This window comes from Bison bison, unplaced genomic scaffold (genome assembly GCF_000754665.1).
Source record: "Bison bison bison isolate TAMUID 2011002044 unplaced genomic scaffold, Bison_UMD1.0 scf7180017864460, whole genome shotgun sequence".
NCBI classification, from domain to species: domain Eukaryota; kingdom Metazoa; phylum Chordata; class Mammalia; order Artiodactyla; family Bovidae; genus Bison; species Bison bison.
In genome coordinates this window covers 6,795,176-6,809,159 of record NW_011495022.1, presented here as the reverse complement: position 1 = coordinate 6,809,159, position 13,984 = coordinate 6,795,176, and the positions used below count along the sequence as shown (strand labels likewise).

The 13,984-nt window shown below is 35.6% G+C and overlaps 1 protein-coding gene across 1 annotated transcript in view; it reads right to left on the bottom strand.

The window, feature by feature from the left end:
* The window catches only part of SP3 (Sp3 transcription factor), a 59,388-nt gene that overhangs the window by 42,803 nt on the left and 2,601 nt on the right, over positions 1 to 13,984 (bottom strand). The window contains exon 4 of the mRNA XM_010859822.1: positions 5,167 to 6,757. Coding sequence (XP_010858124.1) covers positions 5,167 to 6,757 — 1,591 coding nt within the window. The remainder of the gene's footprint in view (positions 1 to 5,166; positions 6,758 to 13,984) is intronic.

The window sequence follows — 13,984 nt, the reverse complement described above, 5'->3', positions numbered from 1 at the left end:
AAGTGAGAACAGTGACAGATTTTATTTTCTTGGGCTCCTAAATCACTGTAGATGGTGACTGCAGCCATGAAATTCAGAGACACTTGATCCTTGGAATAAAAGCTATGACAAACCTAGACAACATATTAGCAAGCAGAAATACCACTTTGCCAAAAAATGTCCAGATAGTCAATCCATGGTTTTCTCAGTAGTCATGTACAGATGTGAGACGTGGACCATAAAGAAGGCTGAGCACCCAAAAATCAATGCCTTTGAACTGTGGTGCTGGAGAAGACTCTTGAGAGTTCCATGGACAGCAAGGAGACCAAACCAGTTAATCCTAAAGGAAATCAACTCTGAGGATTCATCGGACGGACTGATGCCGAAGCACCAATACTTTGGCCACCTGACGTGAAGAGTCGACTCATTAGAAAAGACCCTGATGCTGGGAAAGATGGAGAGTCAGAGAAGGGGGCAGGGAGGACAAAATGGTTGGATGGCATCACCAACCCAATGGACATGAGTTTGAGCAAACTCTAGGAGATGGTAAAGGACAGGGAAGTCTGGTGTGCTGCAGTCCATGGGGTCACAAAGAGTCAGACATGACTGAGCAACTAAACAACAAAAAATAATTAAATAGGACATAATTCCTGACATAAATACTTAATGGACATGTTCACTCTACCAAAAAAAAAATAATAATAACAAAAATTAACGATAAAGAAACTGTACAAGCAGTGTAGTTATGACAATATTTTAAAATGTACATAATACTCAGTCTTAAAGGTAAGTCAAAATCTGACAGGACTCAAATCTGAGAAACTGGATTAAGCCTTGGCTTAATTTGGGAGACATTTTCTGACTAGAAAAGATGTTGGAAAGGTAATTTCCAAAAGTAAATTCATAGTCTCTTCTCATTCAGTTTCATATACATAGCAAATATGGAATAAAAATTAAATTTCAAAAACATCATGCACTTCTCAGTGGGCAAGGAATAGAAATAAAGGAATGACTGGGGTTGCAGCTTGGGGCCCAGTGAGTTCTATGTTGCAAGGAAAATGGGTTTGGTTTCTAAGGGGTAAAGAGCACTAAACATACCCCTCATGAGGAGGGGCCCTGAATCAGATTCACATCTTAAAACAAATCAGAATAGAGGTCATTTCTGTTAAAGGGGATCTTTAAAAAAAAAGATGATGATTAAATTCCAGAACCCTGGTTTTTAAAAAAAAACAAACTGTGTGGTTTCCTTCATTTGGGAAATGTGTTTCATGGTTTCCATACTAAACAAAAATAAAATGCAAACCAACGGTATCAAAGATTTAAGCAGTTCACCTGGCCATACTATGTTCTAACAGTTTTTTTTTTAACCGATTATTCACATAAGAAAACACGTCTTACAAGTTTTCTGTCAATTAAAAAGACAGTATACCAAGGAACAGTTTTATTACTAGATTATCCCCAAATTCCAATTTTTTGGTTTTTATTTTTAAATATGCTACAATGTACTATGCAGCACTTTATCATTCTCTTTAACTTTTGTTTTCTCATTCCTTTAAAATTGGGAGAAAATTCTAATTTAATGGCCTTCTGGAGTGCTTATTTTACTCTTCCTTGCCCAACATTCAATAAACTAAATCATCATCTTAAAAATTCAATTTTGCATTTAATTCAAACAGTGTTGCTATTTTGATACTATTTTGGAAATAAATTACTGAGCACTTATTGCTTTATATCAATCTAATTTCATGACCAATATAAATTCACAAAATCACAAATAAATTCTCTAGAGATGTTTTTCTAATATGTACAGATCTCCATAATTTTAACTTTGTGGAAGCTTTAAAAACTGGTTTTAAAAACTATGTCTTCAGAAGTCTGTCATTCTCCAGTATTTTCAAACTTTTTGGTCTCAGGACTCCTTCTAAACTCTTAAATATTACTGAGGTCCCTAAAAAGCTTTTATTCATGTATGATACATTTTTTGATACTTACTGTAGTAGAAATTAAAAGAGAAAATTTTAATGTTTCAGTTCATTTGAAAACAATAAATCCATTACATATTAACACAAATTACTATTTTGTGAAAAACTACTATTTTCTCAAAATATATATAGAAGATGAAAGGCCATGTTTTATATTTTTGCAAATCTCCTTAATATCTAGGCTAAAAGACAACTGGAGTTTCATATTTTCTTCTGCAGTCTGCAGCAGTATGTGGTTTGGGCTGAAGCATATGAAGAATATCAAGATACATGGCTGGAAAAGGAAGAAGTAATCTGACAGTCTTTCAGCCAAATGTGCGTATTCTTCTTTGATACTATACCAAATCTGACTAATGATAGTTCCTTAAACGTCAGTTGCAGTGTAGAATCTGAAAACATATTGATAAACTTTCCATATGCTTATTGTTAGTCTATCTTTTACCCATGCACGATTTGTAACATAAGTTGGTCATTTGAAAACCACTGGTTCACTGAACTATCATAAAGATCTTGCAAATGCTGGCATATTTCATTATAATACAGTATTCAAAAAAATCCTATTTATTAATATAACACTGTCCATCTCATCAGAAAAGAATCCAATTATTAATACATTATCAAGTTCATAGTAGTAGATTCAAGTTCTCCTAAATTCTTATTTTCACTGGAAAGTCCAAATTTTATCATTGGAAGCAAATAGGTTTTTTTTTCCTTTGAAGGACAGGCTCACTTATTTTTTAGAAAATATCTGTCACTTAAATACATGAGTCATTCAATAATCAGTTTGTCAGTCTTTCAAGTACTGTGTTTCCTGAAAACAGCATCTAGTTCAGCTTGCAACTCACATGACTGCTCAAGTAAAAACAATATATGTTTTTTAAAATATAATCATCTTATTTTGGTATGCACTTTATTAAAGTACAGTTCCCATTTTATCACAAAGAATACTACAAAAACATGCAGCAGGAACTACAAACCAGAAATACAATGAGATACCACTTCACACCCATTGTCTAAAATAAAAGAGGAGGACAATGATATGTTGGTGGGGATGTAGAAAAACTGGAACCCTTTTGTTGGTGAGAATGTAAAATGATACAGTCACTTTGGAAAAGCATTTTGGCAGTTCTTCAAAATGTTAAACATATAATCTAGCAATTCCACTCCCAAGTATATACCCAAAAGAAACAAACATATGTCCACATCAAACAACTGTACACAAATGTTCATAGCAGCATTCTCTCGATAGCTAAAATATGGAAATGCTGTCAATCAATGGGTAAGTGAACAAAATGTGGTATATCCCTACAACGGAATATTATTCAACCACAAAAAGGAACAAAGTATTGGTAAAGACTACAACACAGATGAAGCCTAAAAATATGCAGAAAGTCAGAAACAGAAAGCTATGTATTGTATGATTCGACTGGTAAGATATAACAGGCAAATCCAAAGAGACAGAAAAGTAGATTAGTGGTTGCTGGGGGATAAGGGAATGGGGGAATGTGGAGGGACTACTAATGGGAATGGGGTTTGGGGGTGGTGGTGAAAATGCTCTAAAATTATATACTGGTGATGGTTGGGCAAGTCTGTCCCTATATTAGAAACCACTAAATTGCATACTTTAAACAGTGACTTTTACAATATGTGAATTATGTTTCAATAAAGCTATTATTTTAAAAAGGACATGCAGCATTCAAGGGTCAAGATTTAGTGAAAATATCTCTTTTGATGTGTTCATCAAGGTTATTGTTCAGTGAAACTAGCATTTTTCATTAACTCCAAGTGGACGGTCATAAAGAATACTGCTATTACAGTTTATCATCACAGCTTTGATTTGTGCTAAGACACAACAGTTTTAGCAACTATCAGTGAAAATGTCAACACAACAAAAAAGGCAAGTAATTTTACTATTATTATGAAAAGCAGTTTGACATCTAGGACGTCTGAGAGGGTCTCAGGAATCCTCAGTGGTCCACAGACCACACTTTGAGAATGCAGCTTTAAACCACAGCTTCAGAAGGCTCAAATGCAATTAAAAACTTCCTAAGAACACAGCAAGACTTCAGGACAAGGCCAATTTTTTGTGTGCATGTGTGTGCTCAGTTGCTCAGTTGTGTCCAACTCTTTGTGACCCTATGCCTGTCAGGATCCTCTGTCGGTGGGATTCTCCAGGCAAGAATACTGGAGTGGGGTGCCATTTCCTCCTCCAGGGGATCTTCCCAACCCACGGATCAAACCCAGGTCTCCTGCATTGGCAGGTGGATTCTTTACCACTGAGTCACCTGGGAAACCCAATTTTCTGTGTACATATCACAAATTTCCCTAAACAAAGAGGTTAATACCATTAATTCAGTAAATTAAATCCAAGTTCCCAGCTTGAGTTTGAAAGGCTCAAAACAACAAAATAAGAGTGAAAGTAAGAACTTAGTGTACAACAAAACATTCAATAAAATACTAAGTAAATAACATTACTAAAGTAATGATTATACTATCTTTTCAAACTGTATTATTTCATTCTTACAAAACAAAGAGGACACTTCTGAAATTTCTACCCCTACTATCAATTATAACATATCTAGCACACCTACGTTTAGGAACTACTTCACACCTGTAAGAATAAATTATCACAGAATCGAAGAATTTTAGGTCTATAAGGTACCCTAGACATAGTTACATAGTCCAACAAGCACATTTTACATGCTGAGAAAACTGAGTTTGTACGAGCAAAAGTAACCTAGCCACAACCACCCAGCTAGCTAGTGAGTGAGACAGCATGAACACTACCTACTCCCAATACCATAGTTTCACTATGCCAGCCTGATTGCCCAACCAAATAAAATGCATAAAACATATAATTTACATCACACCAAAGACAACCAAGACACCTTACCTGCCAAATAAAACTTCTGTGATGCTTGAGAGTACCAATCAGATGTTAAGAAAATACATAAAACGGAGTGACAAGAAACACATGTAACTGGCATAACAGAGAAATAAATCCTTGACTTACAGAAACTATCGTCGTTCAATGAAGAACAATTCAGAACACATTCTGATGTTGATTTTTTATACAGACACAGGGAAATGTATCATCATCTTTAAAGATAGCCAGATTCTGATAAACACTTAGAGGAAAAAATTTCCCTACATATTAACACATTGGTGAACTTATCTATGACATGACATGACTTAGAAAACTCACCTGCAGGACTGTCAGCATTCTCTCCTGGGTGTAGCTGTATACCAGTAGAATCTATAGAGTTTACTGTAACTGTCTGTAGATTTGGCAACTGACCAGTGCTTAGACTAACTGGAGTTGAAGACAAGGCTCCACCTGCTGCAACTTGACCAAGCGTGAGTGTCTGAACAGGCGTCAAAGTTATCTGTTGGGCAGCAGTATTCTGTATTTGCAAATTCTGCAAGTTCTGAACCCCTTGTACTTGAAATGTTTGCCAAGTTATCTGTCCAGAAGGGGTCACTGTCTGTGCCTGAATTAAAAAGGTTCCAGGATTCAGCTGCAACTGAAGATTTTGCAAAGCCTGTTGTGTTATATTCTGACCACTGGCTTGCACACCATGGATTGTCTGTGGTGTAATACCTTGCACAATTTGGGCTTGACTGGTTGGCTGCTGAGACTCTTGAAGTTGTAGATGTTGTACAACAGGCTGTGCTGTAGAAACCTGAATATTCTGAGCCTGTGTCTCTTCAGAAACAGGCGACTGGATATAATTTCCCTGAAGATCTGAAGAATGGACTTGCCCACTAGTAGTAGTCAAGCTATTGGTATTTTGTTGTAATATACCTGTACTATCTATAGTAACAGGCAACTGTGATGAAGAGGATGTTGGCACAAATAAATCTGTATCAGTATTAGTCTCATTAATATCAGGAGAAACCCGCTCACCAGTCCTTTCTGAATTGTCTGAACTATCCATAGCTTGTCCTGTGTTTATCAAATGTCCATCAGCATTAATGCCTGCAGTCATTGTCTGAGAACTGCCCGAGAGTCCCAAAGAATCTAGATCGACACTATTGATTGGTACAAAGGTAATATTTCCTGGAAGACCAAGAGGCACATTAGCAACTACTTGGGTTTGGCCAGGAAAAGATGAACCACCAATTGCAACTCCCTGAACCTGGACTTGACCAGTCTGTGGTATGAGATTCTGGATATTAGCAGGAGGTGTTCCAGAGGCAAGCAAGGTTTGATTAGAGCCAGGAATGATCTGAATTTGACCACTTTCTTGATTTATACCCCCATTATCTGAAGAGCCTGTGAAACCAATCTGAACCTGCTGACCATCTGATGACTGAATCTGTGGTATTACTTGATATTGAACATTGGACACTGTACCATTTGATGAATCTGATCCTGGTGCAACTGAAAATATTTGCTGATTCTGCAAATTCTGAAGGGGAAGGACATACTGCCCACTGGAAGTAGCAGCACTTGGAATCTGTACTAGATTGCCAGCTTCATCTTTTATAGTTGTAGGTGTGGCTGACAAAACCTCCCATCGGTTTGGTGCTCCTCCTAACTGTGCAGAAGCCAAATCACCTGTCTGGATGAAGAAAACAGAAAATGTTATGTGGTATGTATTTGTGGTATATTTAATCCAATTCTCAAAAAACTTTAAAAACTGATAAAAGACACTTATCCCCTGAAATGTTCTCTTAGGAACACAACAGAGCTCAAATACAGAAGTACTATATAAACTACGATAATTATCATTTTCAATTTTGCTAGTTATTGCTAAGATAACCCAGGCTATTTGAGCAGGAAAAAAGTTCAATTAGAATATGTTTTATTTTATGACCACAAACTGATTTTCCAATCCCTCATCTATGATCTCTCTGATGCTACACAGTTAAAAATAAAAGTAGAAATAGGTAGAAAAGACTATGAACGGCTCAAACCAAATATACCTCAAACATGGAAGAGAGTTCAAAAAGTATAAAACCCACTAAAAATGTATCACTAAACCAGGTGCATCATATTTGTGTACAAAAAAGAAACATTATTAGAGCAGTGTCATCAGTATCTAGAATCAGAAATAAGATTTGTATATTACTGCTATCAACTTTAAATCAAACAATTAAAGCTACTCTTTCATGGCATGTAGTAAGGTACTCCAGAGTAAACACAGGATGTGGGTGATTCCTTTAGTAGCCATCAAATTCTTTACTTTTGCATGAACTACTAAAAAAAATATATGAGACCTTAACAATTTTTAATGAGGAAAGGTCATTGCCTTGTGGCCACATTGGAAAGTCAGTCCATCTAAAAGGTTTTTTTAGAATCTAAAAGCTGGAGGATTGATACTTTGCCTACTATTTCTCTTTAAGTTTGCCACAGAATACTAGCCATTATATTCTGCAATTCTGTTGTCTGCTAGAATTTGAAGTATCATTTCTATTGTGGATTAGACAAGACTAGAAAAATATCAATGTAGGAAAGTACAAAGCAATAAACCCAACATATGAATGTCAAAGGGTAAATTTTTTAAGGGAATAGTAACAGTAACATCTAACATTTGAGCTGTTCTTTTATACGCCAAGTACCATGATAGGGATTTGTAAGATTATATAATCTATTGCTTACAACTATCCTATGAGGTAGTATGATTATCCCCATATCACAGATGACAAAATTGAGACAAAATCAGACAGCTATCCAATGTCCAAAACAGGATTTAAAACTAAGTCAATCTAACTGCAGAATCCATGCCCTTAAATTCTATACCATACTTATCTCTCACTAAGACCAAAGGTAAACACACAGGGAATGAGACCTATATGAATTAATCACCATCAAAATAATGCCATCCCTACCCCATTTCCTTCTAGATCTGTAAGTGATTTCCTGTAACTTCACACATCACTAGACAATGAGAACATGAACATACCTAAACCAGAATTCTCAATGTACAATCCATGCCTGGGGTTCAAAGGATCTCTGAATCCTCTAAAACAGCATATCAACTTTTTGAGAAAGTTCAATTGGAAGGCCGGGGCTGGGAGTGGAGAAAGAGTATCTAGAGTTTCTTCATATTCTCAAAGGGGCTGGTGGGGGGGTGGGGGGGGGTCTGTGACCATTAAAAACAGGTGAAGACAAATAGTATTCTCTCAAAATAAACCATTCCACAAAATTCAATACTAATATTATAGAACCAGAAGAACTTTTCATTTTTTATAGAGACTCACTACCTAATTTTCATGTGTACACACAGCTGAAATGTATATTTCAATGGAGGAACCATAGTTTAATGACTCAATTCAAAATATTTGAGCATATCTGCCAAGATGAAATAACCATGAGTAAGCCCATGAGATACAATCTTTATCTTCAAGTGATTCACTTGTCCAACCAGACATACACATACATGATACTACTATGTGAACAGTGGTGTACACTATGCATAGGATCAAAACACTTTGGGGAAACAGAAAAATGAAAAAAGACAAGACTTCACAGAAGAGATTTTTTAGGTTATCGTGAATAAAATTTAAGATTTCACTGTAGGCAGTTAGGAAGCAGAGATATAGGCATTAAGGTATAGAAATAATTAACTCACAGACAAAAAGAAACTTCAAAAAAAAATGTATAGTTTGGAGTTGAAGAGAGAATTCAGAAAAGACTCATATTCATAGAACAAAATAATGGGGAACAGGACTAGACATTTTTATCAGGTCCTGTAGTAAATGGCTCCATAGATCCATACTTAGGAGTTTGGACTTTATCCTACAGATAGTGAATGAAAGCTATAAAAGGTTTTGAGGAGAGTGAGTGGTGCAATCAGATCTGTGTTTTATAAAGGTAAACTAAGACCTAGTGAAGGCGACTGAAAGGCTGAAGACAAAAAAGTCACAGAAACTGTGGGACCAAGTACAAATGTCCAGGCTTGAACTAGAATAATTATCTATCTTTTAAACACAAACATTTAAACTTCTCCAACTTAAATTGTTGAAATCAAACAGTGGACATTAAAGTCACATAGTTAAAAAGAAGCAGTGGACATTAAAGTCATGTATGATTCATCAAATTTTACCTGGTATAGAAATTAAAAGCTTTGAGTCATCTTTCCCAGGATTAGAGTAACAATTTACATTTCATTTCAGTCTCTTGGCATTTTAAACTAAAGACATTCATACCAAAATCTAAAGTATGGTGTTTCAAATCCAACTGTTATTTTCTTAAGGTTATTCTTTGGGGAATTGAACTTGAATTTTTTCTGACCCGCATTATATATACCATTTTTCAACTTACATCAAAGAAGATACCTTACATACAAGTTAATTTTACAATACTGCTAACCCTAGATATTCACAGGGGATTGGTTCCAGGACCCTGTGGATACCAAAATCCCCCATGCTCAATTCCCTTACATACAGTGAGATACAACAGGCAGACCTCCAAGGATTCAAAACCCACAAATAAGAGGGACAACTGTACTGGCATGTTGTCCCTTTTCATCTTTAAAATTTATGGCATCCCAGTATTTCTTTTAACAAAATCTTTACAAGAACAGGTATTAAACCATCAGTGAACAGCTTTCTAGTTCAAGAAATTCCTTGAAAATAAATACAACTATTCAGATAACATACTACGCAATCACCCCCTTCTCCAGAAGCTAAGTAAACTAAACTACAGTACTTTTCCCAACAACACAGGCCATTAATTAAAGGTAAGTCCCCAAACCTAGGCTAAAATGATGTATTTGAACTTTTGAGTAAATCTAACGTGAGTCTGAGTGAACTCCGGGAGTTGGTGATGGACACGGAGGCCTGGCATGCTGCGATTCATGGGGTGGCAAAGAGTCGGACACGACTGAGCGACTGAACTGAAGGTTAAAACATATGTAAAAAATATTTATGAACACAGAAATAGAAAAATACTAGACTTTCATGATTTAAGCTAAGACATCATATACTTAGAGGAAAGGAGTATATTGCACTAGGAAAGAAAAAATTCAAAACTGGGTTCTAGCCCTAGCTATTCTATAATCACTCAGAATTATAGGTGATTTAGATCAGGACTCAATTTCCTTATGGGAAAAATACTACCTTGCAGGGTCATAAGAGCCTAAAGACAGTGTTAAGCTTTAAACTGTAAAGCACTATATAATCCTAAAGTATCCTTACGATTACAGGACAGATTTGAAAAACATCCAACTGTGCCTAGCAGAAAGATCAATAAGTAAATTTTTTAAGTAAATAAAAATATTTTACTTTAAAATAATTGCAAAGAAAATGATAGGAAAAAATGGATCAATAAAACTAATCTTGAGATATTAGTGTCTTCAATGAAAAACTCTGTATCAGTTTTAAATCAACTCCACAAAGAATATGCCCCAAATGTTTCAAAACCACAAAGCCTACAAAGATGATTCATCTTTAACAGAAATTTCATCAGTAGTATACCAGAAAATAAACAAACTAGAACATCTGAGACCAAAAAAAAAAAAGTTGTAAGAATGTCTGATGTTAGGCTACTAGAAACAGTATAGACAGAGAGACATAAAATACACATAACCCAAGCAAGAATTTTGGGGTCAAGATAACCCTCCATATTAAGCTTACATACTAAGAGAAAACTCATGTTTCTCTCAGTAATTCTAATATTCTTACTGACAAAACACCAATTAACATGGACACTGGCATTATTTAAAACATTGTAATTGAAGGTAGTCCAAGTTTCCCTCTGTATACAAACACATAATCACATGGTTAAAAAAAAAAAAGACCACAACCAAGAGCAGCCCTGGGACATTACTACAGCAAATTCATTACAAGGGCATTCTCCACTGCAATCAGGCATAAAATGGGGGGACGGTGGAGAAGGGGGAAATCCAAGAATTTATCTTTTCAGGTAATAACTGTGTAAAGGAAAAAGAAAAAAATTCATACTAACTTATTACATCTCATTTGGAAAGGATTAATAACCCCTCAGTTCCCACAAATGGCTTTACAAAAGCCAGAAATAGGCAAGAAAAGAGTAACTGGAAACAAGTGTGAAGCTGAGGTGGAAACAAACAAGAACCATTCCAGGGCAAGTACTGAAGTTTCTTAAAATCTTCAAACGGAACAGTAAAGAACATAGACTACAAACATAAAATCGATTACCCAGTGAATTCCTTACAATGATAGTGTAACTCTTATCTGAAGTAACAGTCAAAATAACCTTTTTTATATGTTATTATTCACTTTGTAATTCACGAACATTTATGTAATAAATGAAACATTACAAGTTAAACTAAAATTAAGGCAATGTCTTTCATAACACTTACTTACACAGCTTATTAATACTAAAGTGCAAATGAGTAATTCACAGGTTCACACAAATGTAAACTGGATGAGTTAATACCTCATAAAGTTCATCCTTTTCTATTTCTTGATTAACTACTAAAACTCACTACACAACTTTAAATAATAAAACATAAAAATCCTGCCATCAAATCAATTTTGAGAGTCTATGCTGTGGGACATTACAGGTGAGACTGCTTTGTGATTGGACCTATTCAGCACTATACTGAGGGTGCCAAAAATTCTTGGCCAGGATCCAGGATGAACACAAATCATAACAAATTCTAAACTGAAAATATGTAAAGCAAGTCTGTAGTTCAGTTATTGGCTTTTCAATGCCCCTTTAATCCTAAAATACCAAACTAGTATAAAGTTGCATTTAAAAGTTTTAAGTAGAAAGTTGTGTATTTCAACTTGACCTTAAACACAATAATACTATATGCAATGTGGTATCCTGAATTGGATCCTAGAACAGAAAATGGAGTGATATCAGAAAAAAGTCTATAATTAATAACACTACCAATGTTAATTTTCTAGTTTTGACAAATGAACCATGGTTGCTGCTAAGTCGCTTCAGTCGTGTCCGACTCTGTGCGACCCCATAGACCGCAGCCCACCAGGCTCCCCCGTCCCTGGGATTCTCCAGGCAAGAACACTGGAGTGGGTTGCCATTTCCTTCTCCATGGTTAGTTATATCAGTTATTAGAGGAAGCTGGGTGAAGAATAAAAGGTAACTTTCAGTTCTCTTTGCAACTTTTCTATAAATACAAAATAAACCCAAAATAAAATTTTTAGAGAGCACACCTACAAAAGCTCTCTCATAATAAAACCTCTCATAATTCCTAGTAATTTGAGGGAAGTCACAACATCCAAGCACATTTTTAACGTGCAGAAAACTTCCATGAAATCACTTAAAATTTCTCTTATCTACTGAGATGTCCATATCTAAAATTCATTTTTGAACTGGAAAAATAATTTTCCAGTTTGTTAAGGCAAACACACTCAAGACAGTCATACTAATTTTTACTCAGTGAAAAATTTTATGCACAGATACCAAACATACAAAGAAAAAGTGCTTAGAGTGATTGTGGTTCATGTTCATCTGGCGGGAAATGTGATGTCAGTAGAGATTTGGTAGTTAGAGGAGGAGCTGAAGAGGCAGGGAAACAACTTCCCTACAAGTCTATGGCCACAGCAGGCTAAGGCTGGAGACAGTATCCTATTCCTCCAGTTAGACTTACATATACATATATATATACATACATTCTACTCCTAACTTCCTCCTTCACTTCTCTCCTCCCCTAATCACTGAGCTGATACCTAAACTTGGTTAAGGTGCAGTTACAAAAAGTTTTTTGTTCTATTTGAAATACTTAAAAAGATAAGTAGAAGCAAACTGCCTTGCAATTTTACTCATGTAGTGTTTTTTAACTTTTTTTTTTGGCACTGTGGGCCTAAAGGGACATAGTTCATAAAAAAGGTTTACCACTCCATAAATTTGTTTAAAAGTAACAATGCATCTCATTTACACAATTTTATGCCTTTACATTTCAACCTGGTTACAAAAGAACAAAACCTAAAATCATACTTTTAAGTCAGTAAATCTATTCACATCCCTCTACAGTATAATTTCAAGCACTAAAATTACAAATACAATATTTAACAATAATTATTCAGCTGAACAACAGCTTCACGTTTAATGTCTTGGAATACTAAGAATTTCCTGCAGACTAAAACTTTTTCGTCTACAGTGACAATTCAAAATATTACAACACAGACCAATTCCTATAATCCACATTAAAAAAAAACACACAAACAATAATGTAAGCAGTTTCAATTATTTTAATAAGTGAACACATCTACATGTTAAACTAATGCAACAACAAAAATTCAAACGAATGTAAACTTCACAATAATCTTAAAAAACTGTTTCTAGCTAATTTGTATTAAGCCCTCCTCCAACTCTGACCAGCTCCTCCCCCTGCCCCAGACGAACTAAAAACCCAAAAAGAAGAACCCCACCACATTCCATCAGACTAGCAACCACAATAAATGAAAATATAGCTTTGCCAACCAAATTCAACTGTAAGCGTGGTTGCATTAGCATTCATGTAAATATAATTCCTTATACGTACTTCTGTTTCTTCTTATTCAACTTAAAAAGCCAAAATATTATCTAAATAACTTCACCGATTCCAACGATCACTTAAACTCCATTTAAGAACAATTACTGCAAATTTAAGTAGCCTGCAAAAACTAAAATTCGATCATTTGGAATGGCCATTTAAAAAGCACTCAAAAGGTGTTCATTCCTGTATACAAAAGAGTACACCATCATTCCTTTAATAAAAAAAAATTTAACATTTAAGTCAGTAAGATCTAGTAACTCCCAGCAGAAAAAGCTCTGAGTCCAAAAAACACTAAAAGCTAAAGACACTGGCTCTGCAGTTGATACTATCTATGGCCGATAGGCTGTGCTTGAAATTTTTGTAGCGTTCGGCGAAGGAGTTTTCAGCACTGATATGAATTGCTCAAACATCCATTTTGGAGGCCTCTACCCCCACCCTCTCAGACTTCATTTTGTAGTGAATGTGGATGGAGGTGCTGCAGTGACAATTTAGAGAAAGCCTGGGCTGGCTTCTGATCCAAACCAAGCACGCCAAAGAGCAGGAAAGGTGCCCGGCCGCGCGGCCGCCCGTCTCACGGCAGGCGCGGGC